This window comes from Vulpes lagopus, chromosome 2 (assembly GCF_018345385.1).
Source record: "Vulpes lagopus strain Blue_001 chromosome 2, ASM1834538v1, whole genome shotgun sequence".
Classification (NCBI taxonomy): domain Eukaryota; kingdom Metazoa; phylum Chordata; class Mammalia; order Carnivora; family Canidae; genus Vulpes; species Vulpes lagopus.
In genome coordinates this window covers 99850752-99874607 of record NC_054825.1, presented here as the reverse complement: position 1 = coordinate 99874607, position 23856 = coordinate 99850752, and the positions used below count along the sequence as shown (strand labels likewise).

At 34.0% G+C, this 23856-nt stretch overlaps 1 protein-coding gene across 16 annotated transcripts in view; it reads left to right on the top strand.

Moving 5' to 3' along the window:
• SYNE1 (spectrin repeat containing nuclear envelope protein 1) overlaps window positions 1-23856 on the top strand; it is a 450580-nt gene that overhangs the window by 98532 nt on the left and 328192 nt on the right. For 14 of the 16 annotated variants that reach the window (XM_041744179.1, XM_041744185.1, XM_041744184.1 and 11 more), the window contains exons 4-8: window positions 5819-5914; window positions 12955-13038; window positions 18874-18894; window positions 19361-19453; window positions 20488-20666. In XM_041744179.1, the coding sequence (XP_041600113.1) occupies window positions 5819-5914; window positions 12955-13038; window positions 18874-18894; window positions 19361-19453; window positions 20488-20666 (473 nt within the window). The remainder of the gene's footprint in view (window positions 1-5818; window positions 5915-12954; window positions 13039-18873; window positions 18895-19360; window positions 19454-20487; window positions 20667-23856) is intronic. The other 2 variants (XM_041744182.1, XM_041744178.1) reach the window with 1 other exon arrangement.

Genomic DNA, 23856 nt, shown 5'->3' with positions numbered 1-23856 from the left:
AACAAATTTTAATTATGTATATAATAGCTCTTCTGAGTCCTGTGGGTCCTTCTAATGTGTTGTAGAGCTGAGGATGGTCTTGAGGAACCTTGGCATACTGACTGACCCAATCTTGAGAAAGATCGAGGCAAGTGGTTTTTGGGTCCTCAATAGCAGGACCTAGTGACAATTGTGTTTGGGTCATTGCCATGTGACAGCTTGACTACGGGCAACTTCTGGATCCAAGCAGAGAATGTGAGGAGTGCAATTCAGATCATTCACATAACAAAAGATAGGGCTTTAGCACAAACATATCCACTAGGGGACATGACATGGTGTGAATTAGGCCAACTATCGTCTATGCCAATATGTATTTATATACATAATACTTCTGTTATTACAATTTAGTCTTTCTTATATCTATTCATTTAAAATAGCTCTTTGTTAATAAGTTGTTTCTAGTAGAATGGGAGGCACTTCAACTGATTAGTTAATACTTTCCATATTGATATTAAATAAAAATCACATTTATAAGTTTGTGTATTATTCAGGAAAAATTGGTTAATACTTGTATTTTGTATACTAAGCTTCCTATCTAACAGTATCAAAGTATACTAAACCTTGGCTCAAATCTAATCAGTTATGAGGGGTGTGATCTAGGCCAATGGTTGAACGTCTCTGAGATTCAGATTCCTTGCTTGCTTTAAAAGAGGAGGTGATAATCCCATGGGTGGTGGTTATGAATATTACATGAGATAACATGTACAAGCCCTCAGCATAGTGCTTGACACATTGAGATGTTCAACAATACATTATTCGTTCTTTCTTACTTTTTTCTTCTCTTTTTCCTCTGTCATTGCTATTTAAAATATCTATTAAATTAAAATGCATAAATACCTAAGACACAGAATCATCTAGTAAATTTTAGAATTCATATATGTAGTCTATAATGTGACTATAATATTTACTTCATGCATCAAAATTTTTAATTTCACATGTAATTTTAATTATAGCCCCATGATCTAAATGGTTATGTCTGATATCTTTTTTCATCAAAATTATATTCGTATTCCTTTTTTCCTCTAAGTAACATAATTGTTTCTAGGAGCATAAAATCAATATGTGGCAGAGGAAACATGGCCATCCTTCCATGAATAAATATGAAAATTGATGGTAGATAAGGCTTGAATATGTACTGATGCTTATAGATTAGTAAAGTGACACAAGATATTTGCATGCATGTATGCACAGACACAATGTTAGAAAATAGGTTATTTTCCCCAATTAGAAGGAATGGCCAGCAAAAATTATGTCTAAGATACCTGTACTTTCTCATTCCATAAAGATCAAGGATGAACTTTAAATCTAATTAGGTGTCATTAAAGGAGCTACATAGCAAAAATAAAGGAGAAGAAATAGAGAAAAAAAAAAAAAAAGCTCTTTGAAGTCTGTTTCACTCATGAGTTAACTCCCAAGGGTGAAGCCAAGCACAGAGGCATGTGCAGCTTCTCCGCGTTTCTAGGGCCTTTTAGACCAAGGCAGCCCTCTTAGAGCCAGAATTTAAAGTTTAAACCTCGTTGGGGAGACCCCGTAGGAGCAGCCACAGAATTGAAGTACCTCTTTCTCTGTTCTCTGTCCCATCTCTATCTCCCTCTCCCACTATGACGCCGTTGAGAAGTTCTATTCTTTGAACAACCTCAGATTCGGCATGAATATATTTTGGTTCCATTACAGAATATCTAAGTGTGATTGACCATAATAATATTAATAATAAATAATTAATAACAATAATTATTATTATTATGGTTTTGAAAAGTGCCTGATAGATTTTTTATTTAAATTCAATTCGTCAAATATAGTATAACACCTAGTGCTCATCACATCATGTGCCCTCTTTAGTGCCCACCACCCAGCTACCCCATCCCTCCACCACCTCCCCTCCAGCAACCCTGTTTGTTCCCCAGAGTTAAGAGTGTCTCATGGTTTGTCTTCCTCTATAATTTTTCCTCATTCAGTAGTGCTTAAAACTGCAAACTGGGGGGCAATGGCACAAAACCACATTATCTTTATTTTCAATTAAGTCAGGTTCCAATTAGTTACCTTCATTCCTAACTCTTTCTTTTGGCACCTTAATCCTGCCAGAGTAATCAGATTGGTGCTGTAAGTATTTATATATATATAATAGGAAGGACATTTTAGCTGACAGATTTTTTTTATTAAAACATTGTTCCAAAAAATAATTGTTATATAGTCACAATATTAAAGGTCTTCTGTAGTTGACCCTTTACTATATGTAAACAATTCTTTATACAAAATGGGATAACAAATCTTGTCCACTACTACTAGAACATTTTTTCTCATATAATTTTTGATAAGTGTTTTGTTGATTTTGCACAGTATTTACATTACATGTGATTGGATAGAGCTTATAGAAATATGAAGATCATTCTCTAGTATTCATTTTTGCCAGCTCTTTGCAGTAAAGTAGCCAGAAGTCTATTTTCCCCCTCTTTTACTAGTATAGATATTAAGTAAAGAATTAGTTAAGTAAAGAATTGGTTACATAATGTTTGGTCCTTTAATTCAGTGTGTTGCAAATACAATATTTGTGCATTACAAATTAAATTGATATAAACATTTTAAAAACATTTTTATTTTAAGAAGAAATATTTTCTCCCAATTTCTATTTGGACTGGTAATAGACATCGGTCTATATCTCTTTACTTTGTGCAGAAATGCACTGGTGGAAAAATTCCAGAAGCAACTCATATTTATTATAAAAAGAGAAATTCTGCATCATGACCTTACCTATGTGCATCTCTAAGATTCCCAAAGATATTTGCAAATAAGCATCACATATCTCTGTTGAGTGTGATTCACTCACCATTTACATGTTATTGCCAGCTACTGCTAAGCACTGTGCCTGGTATTAGGTATATAATAATATATCCAACGTCTTCTTTATCTTCAAGAAACCCCGTGATCTGAATTCCTGGGGACACAGATTTGTAAATAACTAACTGTAATGTAACATGATCATTCTAATCTGAACAATGTACTTAGGGCAAAAGTAGTGCTTTAATTCTAGTTGGAAAACTGAACAAGATTAACTATGAGCTGAGTCATGAAAATTGAGCAAGAATTTACTAAGTGGAGAAAGAGGAAAAGTGAGGGTGTTCTAGATATGTGTTCTTGAAATAAAAACCATCCACTCTTCTTTATCATGCAGACTGGAACCTTAATTCATACCTTCAACAAATACTTAATGAGCTCGTACTGTGAATAAGACATTCAAAAACAAGATACTTCTATGTTTGTGTTGTGTTGCAGTCTGATTACCTAAAACCTGGAGAACATTTTTCTTTACTTATTATATATGTACCACATTTTAAAAGCCATTGATATAGGCACTATATATATATGTATATGTATACCTATATATATAATTATATATTATAATATGCATTATATATGAATAAATATATTATATATAAAGGCATTATATATAATATATATATAATATATATATATATATATATATATAAAACTGCATTTATTCATTCATCCAGTCAGTCATTCAGCCAATGATATAATATTGAGTGGCCTGTCATGGGCTCAACAATGTTTAAAAGAGAACATTTACCTGGACAGAAGGATTCAAGAGTCATGTCTATCCTACAAAATTTTGTGAAGAACAGAGGAGTCAGGTTGAGTTTGTGATGGCCACAGTCAGAAAGAAAGGAGAAAGAGAGAAGGAAAAGAAGCTTGGGAACCAGGCAGGCTGATCAAAGAGGTTTAGAGAGGAACAGATCAAGGAGAGGTTGGTACCAGCAGTCAGCACAGAGACTAATGAGTTGAATTGCTCAGTGATCACTACTGACCTGATGGCTGTGTCCACGAGCATGTGCAGGAGCAGCTTGATGGAAAGGAAGACTGTGGGGCACCAGTAGATTCAAGGAACATCAGACGTAGAAGTGGGGTCACGAGAAAATGTTCTTCAAAGTGGCAGACACGAGTTGCTGTTTAAAGGCAGAATAGGGGGGCCTGGGTGGCTCAGTTGGTTGAGCATACAGCTCTTGGTGCTGGCTTAAGTCATGATATCAGGGTTGTGAGATGGAGCCCTGGGTTCAGTGTGGAGTTAGCTTGAGACTCAGTTCCTTTCCCTCTGCTGCTCCACCCCCTCTCATGTGCATGATCTCTCTCAAATAAATAAATAAATAAATAAATCTTTTTAAAAAAGGAAGAATGGATGGATGAATGTGACTTTTTTGTGTGTGTCAAATTTCTTGGAATTTTTGTTATTTCAAGAAAATTCCCTGCTTTGTTTCATTTTCTTTACATATTTTCAGGTTAATGCAATATAAAAAAACTTCATTTGCATCTGTTCATTGAATATATCACATTTATTAACTTTTTCCTCATTGTTACACTGCATTTATATTATTAGGTTACAAATGGCCATTTTCAATGATAAACAGGCCTTATTTTTAATGATTAAATGTAACTAATGCAATAATTTTTATTTTTGTCACACGGAATAGTTTTCATTGTAGCTCACTAATAATTTTATCTATATGTTTAGAATATTAAGTCATTATTACATTTTTGCTATATTAATTATAAAAAGTATGAATAGTGGAATATAAAAGAGAATGCTTGAAAATGAAAACTCTATTATTTTTCAACATGTATTTCACAGCACGAGAACAAAATGTATTCAGCTGTTCATTTTATAAAGAGAGAAATGCATTTAAAATTAGGATTGTGCCATTCAGAGGATGTAATTCATGCAGTCATAAGAGAAATATAAATGCTCCATATCAGTGGGTAGAGAAAAAAGTCATATTTCAATAAAACATTTGGTGATTAAATATCTTTCATAAAACTTTTCCTTTTTTTTTTCTTTTTTAGAAAGAAAGACAATTGAATATAGTCAGAAATATAGCTTTAGGCTTTTAACATGATTCAGTGAGAACCAGAAAACTGTAGGCCTTGAACCCAGGTAATAAATGAAAAAATTCTTGTTCTGTGAGAAATCTGAGGACACTGATCTTCCACTGATGGTGAACATGAGCATTATCACTTCTTTCCTTTCTTCTGAGCTAAGATAGACCTTAATTCAAGGTTTGATGAACCCCAATATATTAGATATTTTAGTGATCTTTATGAAAAAATAAAAGACCTTCCATGAATTGAAAATGGGCTTTGACTTATTTTTCTAGAAGTGGTGATGGATTTGCTCTGATCAGTCTGTAATCTTATGCTTACTGTCCTCTGGGCTCAATGCCACATTGTGAGAAAGCTGTGCTAGATTGCCAGGCCATGAAACAGAACATGGCTAGCTAACCCACAGGAGATTAACTCTGCAACCTTGGTTGTCCTAGCAGAGCTCACACAGCTGGCCACTGAGGCAAGGAGATTGCTGTGGCAAGAATAGGCTGTAAAAATGCCTACCTTGAGTAAGCCCTCGTAATGTGCTCACCCACTGGTTGGGGCACCTCCTCTTCCCTGTTTAGGCCCTGTGTTAATGTCTTTCTTATCTTTTATGTTGATTGTCACCTCTTTTCCTTCTCTTATCCCGTACCATCTTTTTGACCCTTGACAAAAATTCCTTTCTAGAAAGAAGCTAGTGTGTATGTGAAAACCCAAGCATTAAATCTCTGGTTTTTTAGTAAGTTTATCTCCAGAGGATTTTCTCCTATAATTGGTAGTTGCCAATCATATCCAAAAGAATTTAGGTATTTAGAAATTTCACCAAAATGAGTAGCAAAGGTATAAGAGAGAGATGGAAGCATTTTTTTTGCATTCATTCAATTTTATTCATTTTTTAATCTTATAGCGGAAACCCCCACTGGTGGTAGATGATCTTTTTGAAGACATGAAAGATGGTGTTAAGCTGCTTGCACTTCTGGAGGTTCTTTCTGGGCAGAAATTGGTAAGGACTTTTCCTGTGACCAGATTTGTCACTTTTCCCCTGTGGAATTTGGGGGTTTGGGAGTTGGGAGCATAAAGGGTACTGTCCCTATAAAACAAAAGTTCTCTTTTTATAGTTGGTAATACACTAGAAACACTAGCCTATCAGTCATCACTTCTGGGAGCAGGGAATATCTTTCCTTTCTAATTCCTACACAACTTTGGTGGATCTGAAACTCTATATATAGTAGTAGCTACCTTAGAAGGCAAAGTAAAAAACCTCATCAGTAATCTGTCATGTTTAATTACTGCTTCTGGGTAGTTTCCAGGAAGATTATTTGCAGATTAACACTACCTCACTTTATAGCATTTGCTTTCCATTTGGAAAGGATTGTTGGTCCATAACTGTGTATTGTTTATGTAGTTGTTTGTTGAAAATTAAGTTTGAAATCAGCGTGACATTCTTCATGCACTTGTGGACATCCTCCATAGTCAGTCATTTGTCACAGGAACAGCTTATTTTTAGGGGCAGTGGAACCAGTAGAATGAAAAAGCACATTGATAGTGAACTACAGAATATATGTTTCCACATTACTTAATAAAGTATCACCAGTCTCCAACTTACAGTGGTTTGACTTCATGGCTTTTTGACTTCATGATGATGTGAAAGCAATACACATTCAGTAAAAACCATACTTGAAATTTTGAATTTGGATCTTTTCCTGGGCTAATGACACACAGGATGATCCTCTTTTGTGATGCTAGGCAGTGGCAAGGAATCATGATCATGAGGTAAAGAGCTGATACACTTACAACCCTTCTGTGCCCACATAGCCATTCTGTTTCTCAATTTCAGTACAATATTGAATAAATTATATGAAGTAGTAAACACTTCATTATAACACAGGCTTTCTGTTAGATGATTTTGCATAAGTGTAGGCTAATGTAAGTGGTTCTGAACACATTTAAGGTGAGTTAGGCTAAAATGTGATGTTTGATAGGTTAGGCATATTAAATGCATTTTTGCATTTTCCAACCTACAGTATTTTGCAGTATTTCCAACTTACAATGAGTTTATCAGGATATAATCCCATTGTAAATCGAGGAAGATCTATATTTTGTTTTTCTGGCCTATGTTTTGTTAATTCAGAGTAGGAGAAAGGTAAGTAGTTTGCAAAGATGAATTACCTATAAATGATGTTTACTGTAATTACAAAAAGATACTCAGGAAATAATCTTCAAAATGTTGTATGACATGCCAGACACAGAGGCCAAAATTGGGAGTACTCATTTTTTTCTTTATCTGTTCCTTCTTGACAATAGTTACACAATCATTCATTCATACTTGGATAATTGAGTTTTTTTAAAGCGTTTTTGCCTAAACACCATTTTTCAGTTAATTTTGTGCAGAGTCTTCCAAATAGCTTTTGTGAAAGAATTTGCTGGAAAATTGTAAACTGATAATAATTTTGTGTAAATCTAATTGGATTCATATTATAGTGGATGCTTTCAGTGCCCCTTCTGCCATCTTAGCTTGCCTCCAACTTCAGCAAGTGAGATTTCCGACAGTGGGGGCATTACTGTAGACTGTAGCAGCATCTTGCTTCAAATACTGTTAACATGTCTCCAGGATTCCATCCTCATGGCTTTTATCAAAGGCACAAGTTGCTCAAGGCAGCCCTGACGTGTGGAAGGATTAATGGTCCCTCTTTCAACCAATGGAGATGAGAATCCATGAATAAATGTTCCAGCCTGACATTGTAGGAAGGACAATTCTGTGACACATTTTACACATATCTCAGAGTGCTTGGGTCCCCAGCAGGATTGAGGCCCAGTTCCTCACAGTTTTCCTCACAAAAAAGGCCTCTTTTTTCCTTGTCTCACTCTCTGTGCCTCTCCTCACTCTTGCTACCTGAAGTCATTTCCCCAGTAAACTACACACACCCAATGCCTTATCTTAGGGTCTGTTTTGGGGGAAATTAAACAAAACACATATGAAAAGCTAATTTGGAATATACAAGTATATGCATGAGCTAAATAAACTAAATTCGCATTCGAATGTGGGAGTCATTGACTTAAGATAAATATAGCCCCAATCTCCAGATATAATTGTCCATCCTTTGTATATCCTCCTGAATTAAGCTATTTACTAGAAAGCTAAAGGAACCTTTGTTCTAATTCAGTTGTGTATTAAAGAGGTATACCATGCTATATCAATATAATTTTGCCAGTGTACTTGACCAATAGGGTACAGAAACCTTGATGGCCATTTGATTGTCAAGCTAGACAATTCTAAAAAAAGCAAATATTTGATATGAGTCCTTCTGTTTAAGTGCCATACTTGTTCAGACATAGAGTTATAAGACCTTGAAGCTAGAAGAGATTTTAAGAATTTTAGCATTCTTAAGTATCAGATAAGAAAACAGACATACAAGGACAATTTCCGATTTAACCTTTATTATTTATTTATATTGAGCCTATCAAGATTCTGAATTACATAAAATTAGATTACTCTGAAATTACAAATAAATAAACCTTGGAAATGGTTATTTAAATTTTGTAGATGTCGTTATGGTAATGACCACATTAACATGAAAAGCATCATTTGAGGGAATTAATATCCTATGTATTCTTTTAGAGCTTTCAAAGGGAGAATGTGGGTAAGAACATTTCCCTCAGGAATGTTAACACTATTCAGGAATTCTATAATATCTCATAGGTATAATTCTATTAAGAACACTATGCTTAGCATTAGGGCTCACATAGTCTGGGCCTCTGACTCTGACCATGATCATCTGGGAGATGTGGCCAAAAGGCTTAATGCCTTTGCACTGCCAGCATCTCTTGAGAAATCTCTATGATTATATTTAAAGACAGAATATTTTTAGTTTTTTAATTACTATCCTTAGATTTCTGCACATTCTTTGGTTATTATTTGTGGAACATTACTCTTTATTAAATGGATCAATGATTATATATCTTTAATTGCACATAAACGTAGAAACACTAAATTTAATTTGCACTTAGGATTTTTTTAAAGAATATTACAAATTGCCATTGAAAAATTAGATATAATAGTAGCAATATGAATAGAGTTTAAAGGACTGCAGAGAAACTTCTTTCTTTTTTTTTTAAAGATTTTATTTATTTATTCATGAGAGATACAGAGAGAAACAGAGACATAGGGAGAGGGAGAAGCAGGCTCCGTGCAGGGAGCCCAACGTGGGACTCGATCCTGGGTCTCCAGGATCATGCCCCGGGCTGAAGGTGGTGCTAAACCACTGAGCCGCCCCGGCTGCCCCGAGAAACTTATTTCTTATCCATTTTGTTAACCTTCTCTCTAAAAAACTCGTTAACATTTTGCATTAGGGAGAAGCCTAACAATCCACTTAAAAGTACACAATAAAAGAAAACAAAACACCAATTCAAAAGGATATATGCAAACTTATGCTCATTGCAGTTTGATTTGCAATAGCCAAGACATGGAAACAACTTGAGCGTCTATCAATTGATGAATGGATAAAGAATATATAATGGATATATTCCATATATAAATAATGGAATACTACTCAGCCTTGAAAAAGAATGAAATCTTGCCATTTGCAACAACACAAACAGACCTTCAGGATATTATGCTAAATTAAATAAGACAGAGGAAGACAAATATTCTATGATTTCACTTATTTGTAGGTTCTAAAAAACAAAACAAATGATAAAACAAAACTCATAGATAAGAGAACAGATTGGCAATTGCCAGAGGGGAGAAGTGTGGTGGTAGGCCAAACATATAAGAGGGATCAAAAGGTACAAAACCTCTAGTTATAGAATAAGTAAGTCATGTACAGCATAGTGATTACAATTGATATTTTATTACATATTTGAAAGTTGCTAAGACAATAGATCTTGAAAGTTGTCATCATGAGAAAAAAATTCTGTGTATGATAAATAGACTTACTGTCCTCATCATTTTGCAATGCATGTAAATACTGAATCATTAATCTGTATACCTGAAACTAATATAATGTTTTTGTCATTATATTTCAATAAAGTATTTATGAAGAAAATAAGCTTGCAAAAAAATGCACACTGGGTGCTTTTAGGAAATCTGGAGCATCAAAAAGCCCTGAATATTTACTAAGTAACTTTACTAGTCATTGATCATATACTTAGAATAGAACTCAAATCTGCAACTGAGCTTGGTATTATCCACTGAATATCCGTTCAGCTAACATTTCTGGAATTCTGTTATAGATAAGACACTACCTTATGCCCTCTAAGGAAGACAAAGGTAAATGAGATATGGTCAGAGCCTTGTAAGACCTTGTAGCCTGGTAGGGATGATCACTGTATTAGGGCAGATTAAGTTGTATTAAAAATAGATGCAAACTTGAGAGGGACAATACAATAGATGTTTATAACTTGCTCACTTTGCCAGGGTACCTCCACATGGTATTTGCCCCACTAGATATCAAGCCTTACAGTGAAGTTACATCACTTAAGACAGTGTGGTATTGGTGCAAGTATGGACATACTGACAAATGCAGTAGTAGTAGTAGTAGATCAAGGCATGAATGGAACATTAATATATGTCAGAACTGGCTATCAGATCAGAGGATGGGAGGAGAGACTGTTCGATAAATAAAATAGAAAAAAGTTTATCCTAATATAAAAAGATGAAATTGAATCCTTATCTCATGACCTATGCAAAAATCAAATATACATGGAGTAGAACCTACTGGCAAAAACACTTTAAATTCTTAGTAGAAAATATAGGTGAATATCTTTTAGACATTTGAATAGGGAAAAATAGTAAGGCATAAAATATTGACTATAAAAGATTGCTACATTTGACTGTATTAGAATTAAAGATATCTTAAAATTAAAAACTTTTAAAGAAAATGACAAAAGAAGTTAAAAATGGGTCAAAGAGGGCAGTCCGGTGGTTCAGCGGTTTAGCGCCGCCTTCAGGCTGGGGTGTGATCCTAGAGACCTGGGATGGAGTCCCATGACAGGCTCCCTGCATGGAAGCCTGCTTCTCCCTCTGTCTGTGTCTCTGCCTCTCTCTGTGTCTCATGAATAAATCAATAAAATCTTTTTAAAAAATGGGTCAAAGATATTCACAATACATGAAGTAAAAAAAAATTAAGAAAAGATTATGGCAAGAATACAGAAGGTACATTTTCAAAACATCAACAGCACAAACACTCAAGGAAAACCGGGGTAAGAGATGTGAAGGGGGCATTTTTGCAAAAGAAACAGACATTGTCAGAGATTAGAGGAAGACATGTTGATATCATTGTTCATCAGGGTAATGTAAATGAAGACCTCAGTGAAAAGATCATGTTACAATACATTCAACTGAAAAAAAATTTAATATCTGTCAAAATCAAGTGTTGGACAAGATATGCATCCATAGGATTATTCTTGCATTGCTGACAAGAGTGGAAAGAAGTGCAGACACTCTGGGAAAGTTTGGCATTACTTTAGAAGTTCAAAGTCACATTCCCTCTGGCCCAGCAGTTTCACTCTTAGGTTTACAACCAAGGAAAACTCCTTATACTTGTACCAAACATGGGATGTACATCGATTTTCTATCAGCATAGGTCACAATAGAAATAACCTGAAAATAATAAAAAAAGTAATAACCTGAAAATAACCCAGATTTCATTGAAAAATGGAAAAGAGCTGTCAAAATGAATGAAATACAGTGACAGCAGGAACATGGATGAATCTCAACAACACATTATTAGATGGGAAAGTAAGCCTCAAAAGATTAATATTATGATATCCTATATATAAAATTAAAGACTAAAATAAATATTTTTCATAAATGAATATAAATGAAATGAATCTATATAAAAAGGAAAGCATTGGACTGGATTTTATAATGGTTGCCATGGGTCGAGAAAGGCAGGAGGATGAAATAGATGGTGATGGTATTGAGGGGTGTGGCTTTTGTACTTAATTTCTAGGCCCTGGCCTCGTCTTAGTTGGAAGGTCTATAGGTGCTTCATACATTATAAAAGTTAACTCATGAAATAACTAAGTGGGCCATGTGTGGATCAACAGTGAGACTGTCATGCTTAACAGGGGTTTCCAAGGAGAGAAAAAATAAAAAGTAAAATAGCTCATTTTCTATTTAAATATTTGTTTAGAGTCATATTATAAAAATCATTACCTGGTACACTACAATTAGAATATAAAAGATAGGCAGTTTTGAGTTTTAGTGGAAGATTATTTAGAGTTCTGGTGTCACAGAGGAGAGACCAGGTTACCAACTATACAACCACAGAGAATTACTTCACCACACTTATCCATTTATTTTCCATATATGTAAAGGAGGCTAATGATATCTACTTTATTGAAACTATTTTGAGTTTTAGAGCTAATATTGTGGCACACAGAAAGCATGTAATGCATTTTAATAATGCAAATGCAAGTCAGAGTGTCCTTGTCCCAGACATGCCAGTGTGTGAATACCATTTTCATTCCTGGCAATCTTCCTTTTTAACCATGGCTCTTATGCGCCATGTATTTTGGTCATTTGAAACAAGAAGTGTTACTGATATTCTCAGTAACCTTTCATGTTTGTATGACTGAAATAAGAAATGGTGTGTGATCAAGTCTTTTTTTAAAGACTTTTTTTTAAAGGGGTTTTAAGTTTACAACAAAATCGAGAGGAAAGTGTAGAGATTTCCCATATATCTCTGGCTCCCACACATGTACCAAGAGCAGTTTTCATATAAATGTTTCCTAACATATAGGAGGGACGGTCTCAATAGATGGCATGGAATTTTCCAGACTTCTGCTCTTGGCATACAGAAACCTGACAGGCACATGTGCCAACAGATAAGTTGGGAATGAGTCTTTGTTGAGTAAATTAGTACACCTTCCAAGTGCTGTGGGGATAATGCTCCTTTGTGTGTCTACTAACTTTTATAGAAATTGAGTAATATTGTTCTTGAATATTCTTTGAATATATTTTAATCCATTTAAATATATTTCATAATTATCTTTTTAATGTGTGCATTTTTATTTATTCCTATTCCTTCCTGTTTATAGCCTTGTGAACAAGGACGCCGTATGAAGCGGATCCATGCTGTTGCTAATATTGGCACAGCACTCAAGTTCCTTGAAGGAAGGAAGGTAAGAGAGAGACAAAACAAAACAGCTTTTTAAACAAGAAAGCATACTAATGTTTTTCAGTGTTGGCTATGCAGTAAAAACAGTGCATGTAAATTATACAGCAAAAAGATGCAACATTATTGTAAAATAATTCTAGATTTATAGAAAAGTGGCAAAAAATGGCAGAAAGATTTCCTGTCTATACTTTGGCCAGCTTCCTCTAATGCAATGAAGAACTTACATAATATATACATTATTATATATATAAAATATATATCCCACAATTATTAAAGAATGAATTTTAATGTGGTGTGATACCATTCATTAAAGCATAGACATTAGTCTAATTTCCTCCATTTTTTCCACTTATTTCTTACTTCTCTCAAGGATCCAATCCAGTAACATTCCTTGAATTTAGTTGTCGTGGTTCCTTGGTCTCTTCCATTCTACAACCTTGTCTTTCCTTGTCCTTCATGACCTTGATAGTAGCTGGTGATTTTGCAGAATGTCTCTCAATTTGTGTTTGATGTTTTCTTGAGATTGAGGTTATACATTTTTGGCAAGAATTCCAAGGAAATGATGTATTCTTCTCAGGGCATCATATTAGCGCATATAGAATTCTGTTACATCTTATTGCTGGTGATGTTAACCTCAATCACTTGGTAAGGCTTTATGCTATATTTTTTATGATAAAGATACTATTTTTTTTCTTTATAACGAGGAACAATTTAGGGGAAGTAATTGAGATTATGCCAAATCCTGCTTGTCTGCAAACTTTGCTCACTGATTTTAGCATTAATCGCCTTCAGTGATTGTTTCTGTAATTATCTAATGGTGATTTCGTTTCCCTCAGTCCTTTCACATGTATTAGTCGAAATTATTTTGTAAGAAAAGGTTGTCCTTTTCCCCCCTCCACCATTTATTTATTTATTCAATTATTTACTTTGGCATGAACTTATTTTATTCTATAATTGTAATCCAATCCTACAATTATTATTATTGTCATTATTATTACTATTATTCTGCTCAAATCATTCCAGCTTTGGCTATGGAAAATTCCTTCAGGCTGGCTCCTGTAACTCTTTTGACACAGCTCCATACATTTCCATGCATTTCCTCATTTTCCAGAACTACAGATTTTCCCCATTTATCTCATATGTTCACTACCCCAGTTCTAGAATCAACCACTTCACTAAGCAGGCTTTTGTTCCTTTTATTAGTGAGAGACATTTAGGTGCCGGTATACTCATTGCTACTGAAGTTTCATTCCCCCTGGGCCCTCTAGGAAATCTAGGAAATATGAATGCTTACTAACCCAGGATATGCATCTGTGTGTTTTCTCTCTCTCTTCTTGCCTCCTTTCTGTGTGTGTGTGTGTGTGTGTGTGTGTGTGTGTGTGTACGTACCATTAGTTTAAACTGATACTACTGTTTTCAGTCCAGTGCCGCAAGGTTCATTATAGCCTTCTATGCTTATTTGCTGCTTTTTTCTCTGACAGCGAGAAACCTGGCCCTCACCTACAATGAATTCACCTCTTTTTTAATCCTCATATAGACATAAAATTGTTTAAGAATTGCTCACCACATCCCTGTCAGAAATAGATTTGTTCTTTTGGTCTTTGATATTACAGCATTCAGTCAAAAGACTATTTTTCCAAATTTGCTTAGGTTACTTCTGCTTTTTCATTCCCTTCAGTGTGATTTTGTTAGCCATTTGTAATAGAGTTAGGTAATCAAGGTATATTCAGTTTTGAAGAATACCCCCTCATACACACATACATTTTAGTTACCTTTAGTTATTACGATTATTTTATTTTTTATTTTGAGGAATGAGACATTACTGCGATTCCTAGAGTATAAGTTATGCTTAGAGAAGGCACCCCCTCTTTATCCTTGTTATTCTATTCTCATCACTCTTTCTTCCATTTCCTCTCATCTTAGGGAACCAGTCTCTTTAGCTTCAGATTGATTCTTCCAGCATTTCTTTTGCACTAATGAGCAGATGTATTTTCATCCACCATCTTTTTTTTTTTTTTACATGAAGGGTAACATCCTATAATACACTCCTCCACTTTGCTTTTTTCATTTAACAGTGTATCCTGGAAATTATTCAGATCAATTCTTGAAGATCTTCCTCATTCATTTTCACAGGCTACATTCACTATCTGGATGTGCCAGAGTCTATTCAACTACTCTTCTATAAAGGGGCACTTAGGTTGTTTCTGGTATTTTTCAAACACAATGATGCAATTAATGGCTGGCTGTCCACAGTACTTTCACACTACCAGAAGGGTATTTTCTGAGTAAATTCCTAAAAGTGTGATTGCAGAGTCAAAAGATAAATGTATATGTAGTTTGTTAGGTATTGCCATATTTCCTTCTGAATCAGTTGCACCAACTGATTTAGATTTAGCCTTTTCCTAACTTATGAGAATTCAGGTGTCTGTGTTTGGCAATACCAAAACCAGCTTCATAAGTGGATATGCAGATACTTCTGGAAAACAGAATGATTCAACTATTTCCTTCAAAGTCTATCTGCACTAAATTCATTTACTTACTGCCCAAATGCATATTTGAATACTTTCTATTTTAAGAACTCTGGAAAATACAAAAAAACTTGATTCTGCTGGTTGAACAATATATATTTTGATCAGTTGATACTATTATAAAACAATATAAAGTCCACTCAGTTGTGCAGATTCCATGCCAAAAAGAGAGTCTGGACATTAAGATGATGTAGAAAAACAATATTAGCTTCTTATAGAATATTGGACATTGTTTCTGGATCACTAATATCATTATTAATGGAGTGTTTCTCTTTTTCCAGCTTCCTCCATGAATTTTTCATAGAAAGCTGATAAAACCATGTTTAACAAGATATTTATAGTTTTCCAAATCATTCAGTCTTCCATTTTACCTATATGACAACGATGTCTTATTTTGTTCTGAGCTATCCTTTATTTGCTAGAATATAAAAACAAAATTCCTCTTATTAATGTTTTGGAGAAAATTTAAGAACTTAATGTATAAGGCATTGTTTACAAAGAGGACCAAAAAATCTTATTTTCACAGACTTGTTTTATCCAAGGTCATTTTCACAAAACAACCTTACGTAATAAAAATTTGACTGTGGGGAGGAATGAGTTTTTAAAGATATTTTGGTGCCCACCTTCTCACTATTTATTTTAATTTTTAAAAAATAATAATTTAAGAACTTATGTCTCAAACATATTTTTAAGAATTTTAAGAACATGTTTTTGACCTTTGGACTTACCTTGCCCTCCATTTATATTTTTTTCTTTAGATAATGGAAAATTAGTTTAGTCCTTCGATTCTAGCTTGATTTAAGGAATAATGAGGGCACTCCTAAATTTTACTGGAGTAAACCTTACCATTGTGTTTATTTTCCCTGTAGGGCAGTGGAAAAAAAGCATACATTACTACCTGTTAGGAACCCTGTAAATGTGACTCGAATGATCTGGTGCCATTTCTACCAGTTTCTTTCTCCAGTGAGGTATCAGGTAAACAGTAACAAAAGGAGCCAACCACTGACTAACTTTCCTAAAACTTTCCTTAGTGCAGACTAGGGACACAAATTTAGACTCTTATGAAGTCAGATAGGTGATCTTGAAGATGAAGTGAGTTAGAGGTTACCCATGGAAACAGGAGAACTGAGCAGTCTTGGGCCCTGTCTGGAAAACAAAGTGAACATTCAGTTCTGACTATAGTTGCCTCAGTGAAATGGAAGCACAGGGATCCCAGATTTTCCACTTCAACAAGAAAAGTCAGCAATCTGGATTTTTATTGAAATCTAATTATTTGTTTAAGTTATTTACTAAGTAATGCAGATAATTGGCTACCTGTATCAATGGTTAGAATAACTCACTTGACACCTCATTGTAGAAAGTAACTAGTATAAAGTGGCAACACATCCATTTGTTTGGTTTCCCAATTTAGCAAGAAAAGCTAGTAATCTGGAGTCTTAATTTAAATTTATGCCCAAATAATTTGAATATACTTTTGAAACATCTGTGGGCCTTATATTAGTCTGCTATGGCTACCATAGCACTAGCACAGACTGGATGGCTTACATAACAGAAATTTATTTTTTCACAGTTTTGGAGGCTGGAGGTTTAAGATCAAGGTACCAGCAGAGCTGGCTTCTTTGTTTCTTCCTGTTTGTAGACAGACACACGTACTCACTGTCTCCTCACAAGGCTTTTCCTCTGGGTAGATATGGAGAGAGAGAGCTCTGGTGTCTTCTCCTCTTCTTATAAGGACACCAGTCCTATTGGATTAGGGCCCACTCACATTATCTCATTTGACCTTAATTACCTCTTTGAGAGCCCTGTCTCTAAATACAGTCACATTGGGAGTTAGGGCCTCAACATGTGAATTTGGGGGGAACATACATCAGACAATATGAGTCTCTGGCTTGCAAAATCAAACCTCAGATGATATGGGCCAAGTACAGTTGTCTAGTATGGGATTTTCAAACACTGACATGCACCAGAATCAATAAAACCTAGAGGTTTTGTTAAAGCATATGCTGGGGCTGCATGCCCAAGGTCAGCAGGTCAAAGGTGAAGTCCATCAATATGATCCCATTCTTTTTCTGGTTTCTGGGAATTCTTCATTCTCTTTGAATGTCTCTATTGCCCATCCCACACTCCCAGGCTAGTAAGAATTTAATAGGATAAGTTCCATAAACCCATAAGAATAAGTTCCATGACCCCATTATGGAACACACAGGTTTTAAGAGAAAAAATAGGTATGAAGAACATTTTTTTCTTCAGAAGTTGAACAAATTAAATATGTTAACTTCATAGTACAGGTGTAGCTGGATTGAGGAAGGAAATTGAGTAGGAAATTCAACTTGTCATTTTTAAAAAGCATGATATATAAGGAAAGAGAAATAATCTTCTCTTTATGGAATGCATTAATCTTATGGTTATTAACATGTATTATATATCTGTGCCCTGTGGATGCTAAAATGGATGTGGAGAAAATTCTGAAGAAGCTATAAACAAGATTAATCAAAATGATTATGGACATAGCAATAGGTTCTGTCATAAAAGGTTAAAAAATGTGATGTTCTTCATTTTCCATAAACATGTATTATATGTCTCATGCTGTCCTAGGTTTAAAAGAAGTTGACACATAAGCTTGTAATCTATGGAAGTTCTCAATTTTCTTTTCTGTCTCTAAACCTGATGAATGAATTTCATCAGTGAGACAAAATTCCATAGGTATATCTCAGATTATTTACAGTAACTTTGTGATTTTACTCTACTAGTAAATATAAACTAATTACTCCAGAGTAAAGTATTTGTGGGATGATTTTGCATCTGATACTTTTTAAAAAGTAAACCACTTACAAAATTCTGAACTTTATTATTAATAATACACTTTATTAAATCATGTTTAAGAATTATTGAGCAAGGAATCTAAGGAGTATTTAATTTTTTCTGATTTATTTAGAGATTATGCAAAGGATGATGAGTAGTTGTTAATTGTATTTTTTATTGATTGGCTGAGATAGACTTACCATATAGTCTATTTTGCTGGGACTTAGGGAGTAACATTTTTAATAGTTGAGAAGGCATTAAAATAAAATAATTGGAGACAACTGTAGACAAGTTAACATCTATCCTGAAGGCCCAAAAGTCAGGAACTGAACCCTAAAGTTCTCTTCTACTTAATTATTTCCTGGCTTTCCTTTGTCTTTATAATGTATTCCCCCAAATTATGCTCTAAATTTACTACCTACGTTTTTATTCCCTTTGAACAAATAACTCTGATTTTGAAACATTATTTATATATGTATATCATCTTCTCCCTTTGTTTTTCATGTCAGTCCATGTACAGAGGATCACCGGTTAGTACAAATTTTAGAATTTTTAACTCCTGACTTTTATAGGTAAAAGAGAACATAAGTTTCATGCTATTTGGTAACAAACTTCAAAGTAAGTGCATTTTCTTAAACTACTCATCACAGTTTCTTTTAAGTTCCAGTCAGCTTCTGAATGTAAACAAATAACATTTTTTTTCCTGTGTTTGTTTTGTTGGTAATTCCTTGCATGATGTCACATTTTTAAAATTTTAAACAAGTTTTTGAAATTCATTCTATAGTTGTTTTTGTTGTGTGCACCTAATGAATGCTCCTGAAATTTCCACTGAAACCATGTGCCTGTTTGTTTTGATGGCTCACCCTACTTACTTTTATGTACCACTACATAGGCATGACCAAATGTTACTGATGTCTAATAAAGTGCTAATTATTGAATAGTTAAGGGTCTATAATCTTCTAGTACATTACTAGTACAGTTTTTCTTTTTAAACAGATTAAATTAGTCAACATTAACTCCACTGATATAGCTGATGGCCGACCATCAATAGTTCTTGGATTGATGTGGACCATTATTCTATATTTCCAGGTATTGTACCATAGCTCCCTTTTCAGTTGATATAATGTTATGGATGGAGGTAGTGGTGGAAATTTTAATAATACTCTCATTTGCCTACCTTTGGGGCTGATTCTTAAGTGAACAGAAACTTGACCTTCCCATATACATTGTTCTTTGTTACCAAAGACATTATATATGGAACTCCTCCCAAAGAACTGTGGTATAGGTACTCAATCTGAAAAGTGAGCAGGGCACAATGGAGATGAAATATTGGTGTATAAAGAGTTCAAGAAAATATTTGTTCTTTTCTGGAAGGGACAAGTTGTATGTTCCTATTAGACATTAAGGGGCTCTAGAATAATTATTCTAGCCATTGGATTGTTGAATTTTTAAAATTTTAATTTTTTAAAGAATTTTATTTATTTATCTGAGAAAGAGAGAGAGATGACAAGTGAGGGGGAGGGACAGAAGGAGAGGGAGAAGCAGACTCCCCACTGAGCAGGGAGCCTGATGCCAGGTTCTATCCCAGGACCTGGAGATCATGACCTGAGCTGAAGGCAGACACTTAGGTTTTGTTTTATTTTTTTAAAGGTTATTCTTTAGAGCAGTTTTAGATTCACAGTAAAACTGAACAAAAAGAGATTTCCCATTTACTATGTGTCTGCACAGCATGTGTAGCTTCTCCCATAACCAACTTCCTCCCCTGGGGTGATACATTTGTTGCCATTAATGAACCTATTTTGACACATCATTATCATTCAAAGTCCATAGTTTACATTTGTGTTCACTCTTGGTGTTGTATGCTCTATGAGTTTGGATAACCATTAGGTTTTATTTTATTCATTCATTCATGTGTTTAACAAGTATTTTTACTGTGTATAAAGTAGTTTCAGATGCAGTGGGAAGTAGGAAGCCAAGTACAGTGTCAGTTGTGCCCTTAAGGGCTTACTTTGTCAATGGGTGAAGGGTGGGAATTTAAATCACTTAGTTGGAAAAGTAAAACATCCAAGGAAAGAAGAACAAGATAATTCTTATGTTTTTGCCAACTCTTAACTCACAAACAGATTGAGGAGTTGACCAGCAACCTGCCACAGCTGCAGTCTCTGTCTGGCAGCACATCCTCTGTGGATAGCATGGTTAGTGCTGAGACTGCCAGCCCCCCAAGTAAACGGAAAGTGGCCACCAAGATTCAAGGAAATGCTAAGAAGGCTTTATTAAAGTGGGTCCACTACACAGTAGCCAAGTAAGTACCAAGAGTTTGTTTAAATTTGAAACCCTTAAATAATTTGGTTACCAATTTATTACTGAGAGTCCCTTCCAATATTGCAGAATTTGAAGAGACATTTGAATGAAAGGCTTTGCTTCAGGCTGTTCCATTCTTTCCTTAAATTAAAATATAAACAGAAATCATTACTGATATTCTAGGAAAATGCTATAATCAAACTAATTCTTTCACCATTCATGTGATTGGGCCCAATTAAGTTTTTTTAACACACGCTTTGGTAATTTGAGGAGTAATTATATTTAGGTCATTGTTTGGACTTCCCGTTTTATTAAATAATCTTTACACAAATAAATTAGAGATTTAAATGTGATTATCTCTTCACAAGATTGTTGAGTTCTATTTAATAATAATGGAACTAAGGCCCACATTCTGAAATAATTATATTTGTTTTTGTTTCCCAAAACTTTCTAGCAATTTTATTTTAAAATTCTTTTTCCTCGTGTCTCCTCTTTCATCTAGAATGTAAATTCCTTTGTCAACCTCAGTTTTATAGACTGTGGATTTGCTTCTGGGCATAATAAATTTATATGTGTGTACATTCATGTGATAATGATAGAAAATTACAGCTCTCAATGAATATCTTTTCAAAGCAATTTCAAGAGCATTTTCAGTTGAGACTACCAGTATTTTGTGGTCAGATGTGGTCAGTAGTAAGATCTCTTCATAAAGAAGTTGTGTTCTTGTATGACTTCCTAAATGACATGTAAAATCAACTTACTTTCTGTTTTACTTTTGCATGACTAAATCTAATTTGAATCTTACCCTCTACTTCTGAAAAATAGCTTTCAATGAGTACTTATCATTATAAAATATTGAAGCACTTAAATGTAGGGAGTTCTATTTTTAAAGTGTTTAAAGAGCAAAAATAAGGAGAGAAAAACTAAACATAGAGAAGATGTAATTAGTGTTACTATTTTATATAGTTTTGTTTAACTTTTAAAGTGTGTTGGTGGATTTCTAATTTGGGGTATATTTTTATGATTCAACTTGTATTCAAATATATTTCTGTAAGCAAAGCTTTGTGGCTTTTTAGAATCTGTAGTAGAAATGAAATTTTGAAAACCTGACCACATTGCTGGTATACTGTTTGCATGCCATCCATAGTGGCAATTACTAAACTCTTTTGCAGCTTAATTGAACAGAGAGAAGAAATGTACTAGGCAGGAAGAGACAGGTGACCACACACTAGGATATTTGTTATGATGCTATTGCAGCAAAATTTTGTAATAATATCAATGTGATATTCTCTTGCCCATTGCTCCACAAAGCATTAAATTAACCAAAAATAAATTGATTTCTACTTATTATTATAGTAGCTTAAGGTAAACTCAAATTTTTTGGAGTTTTTCTGCCTTGGTTTTGTTTTATATATGGTGTGTTAGCTTTCAAAAATGTGCAGAGGCCTAATGGCCTAAAAGTCAGTCCTGCAAACGTTATATTTTAACATTAGTGCAAGTTGTATTTTCCTTATCTGAATAAATGTCCAGATTTATGATTCAAGGCTTTTCCACCCATCAGCGTATGAGTGAGATCCATTTATTCTACAGCTGCATCAAGGGGAGAGATTTGGGGAGAGGACTGTCCTCTAACAAAAATTCTTTGATGAACACATAATTCCATTATACCTACCAAATTGTTGATAATTTTCCTAAAAGCTGCCTTTTTAAAAAATGCTATCTTACTCTGTATTTTCCAAGCAACTTTCCTACTGGTATGGATAAATACTTAACTATCTATACCTATTTAAGTATAGACGTGTTTTTAAAATTATAATATGTGATACTCTGTGGTCTGAAGGAAATATATACTCTCAGACATAAAAGCATTAAATTATAGCATATTTGATATTTGCAAACTTGATTTTGAGATGTCTAAGAATAAAATTGTATTTCAAGACAAAAATTAATAAGATAGCAAAACAAATGAAAATCTGTATATCCAGATCCATTCAAGATGATCCATCTTGAATGATGACTTGAAGTAAATATGTATTAGCAGAAATGCATATAAACTGGATATACTTCATCACTTTAAGTGATGTGTCCAAGTTTCTGGAAGTTTGTAACACTTCTTTAAGTAACATATTTACTTTTTTTAGAATTTATATCAAAGATTCTTAAATGAGAGACTTGAACTAAAACTAAAACTTTTTAGAAATACCACCTACTGCTTTGATGTAATACAAAACATTATAGGGGGGTGTGTGTGTATGTGTGTATGTTCAAAAAATACAGAAAAAGAAAATGTACTGAAACTTGAAAAATTATTCCAACAGTAATATGTAGGGAAATATTTTATATATTTCTTTTAAAAAATATCTGAAACAATAAACAAGTTGAGGAAAGTCAGAAAATATCTAATACATAATGAATATTTGCTAGCTAATTATTTATTTATACCCACCTTATTTTGTTAAAAAACAATTTGAAGTAACTGTGAACACAAAAACATTTAAAAATGTGTAAGTGTAACCAAAAGGAAAATGTAGGTGGAAAAGTAAGATGAAGCCAGGAGCAAATGTACAAAGTGAAGAGGTGACAAGAACACAGTGACCTGCTCCACCTGTGTGGGTATTTGCCCATGTGCCAGACTTTGGCTGAATATACTGGATGCAAACTACCCGAGACAGAAACCCTGAAACAACTAAAAGGAGATACAGGATTACTTTATAATTACCGAAATCTTACAAAATTGTTTTGGAAATATTTATTTTTGAAGTTATTGATGGGATTCAATGATGCTATTTTCAGCCCAAGACGTTTTATGCAAGCTGAATGTATACTGGTATAACAGGATTTAAAGTGACTCTTAAGGTTGCAGAGATAAAATCTAAGGGTATTTACCAACTTTGTATATTAATCAGTGTATCAGTCAAATATACCCTACACTTCATGGAAATCTTGAGATTATAGTAAAAAAAAGGGGGTTAGGTGATACTACCTCTGCTTCATCTAGAAACAACTATAATGAGACTAATTTTTTTAAAAAAAAGAGACTACCAGAATATTCATCAATTGAATGTCATCTAATTGATCACTTTTGGAGGTCTCTAAACTTAACCAAGGAATGTTGTTCAAAGACATCTTCACAACTTCCTTTTTGGAGCTGCTTTCGTATACAGTTTATATAGTTGATAAATTACATGTAA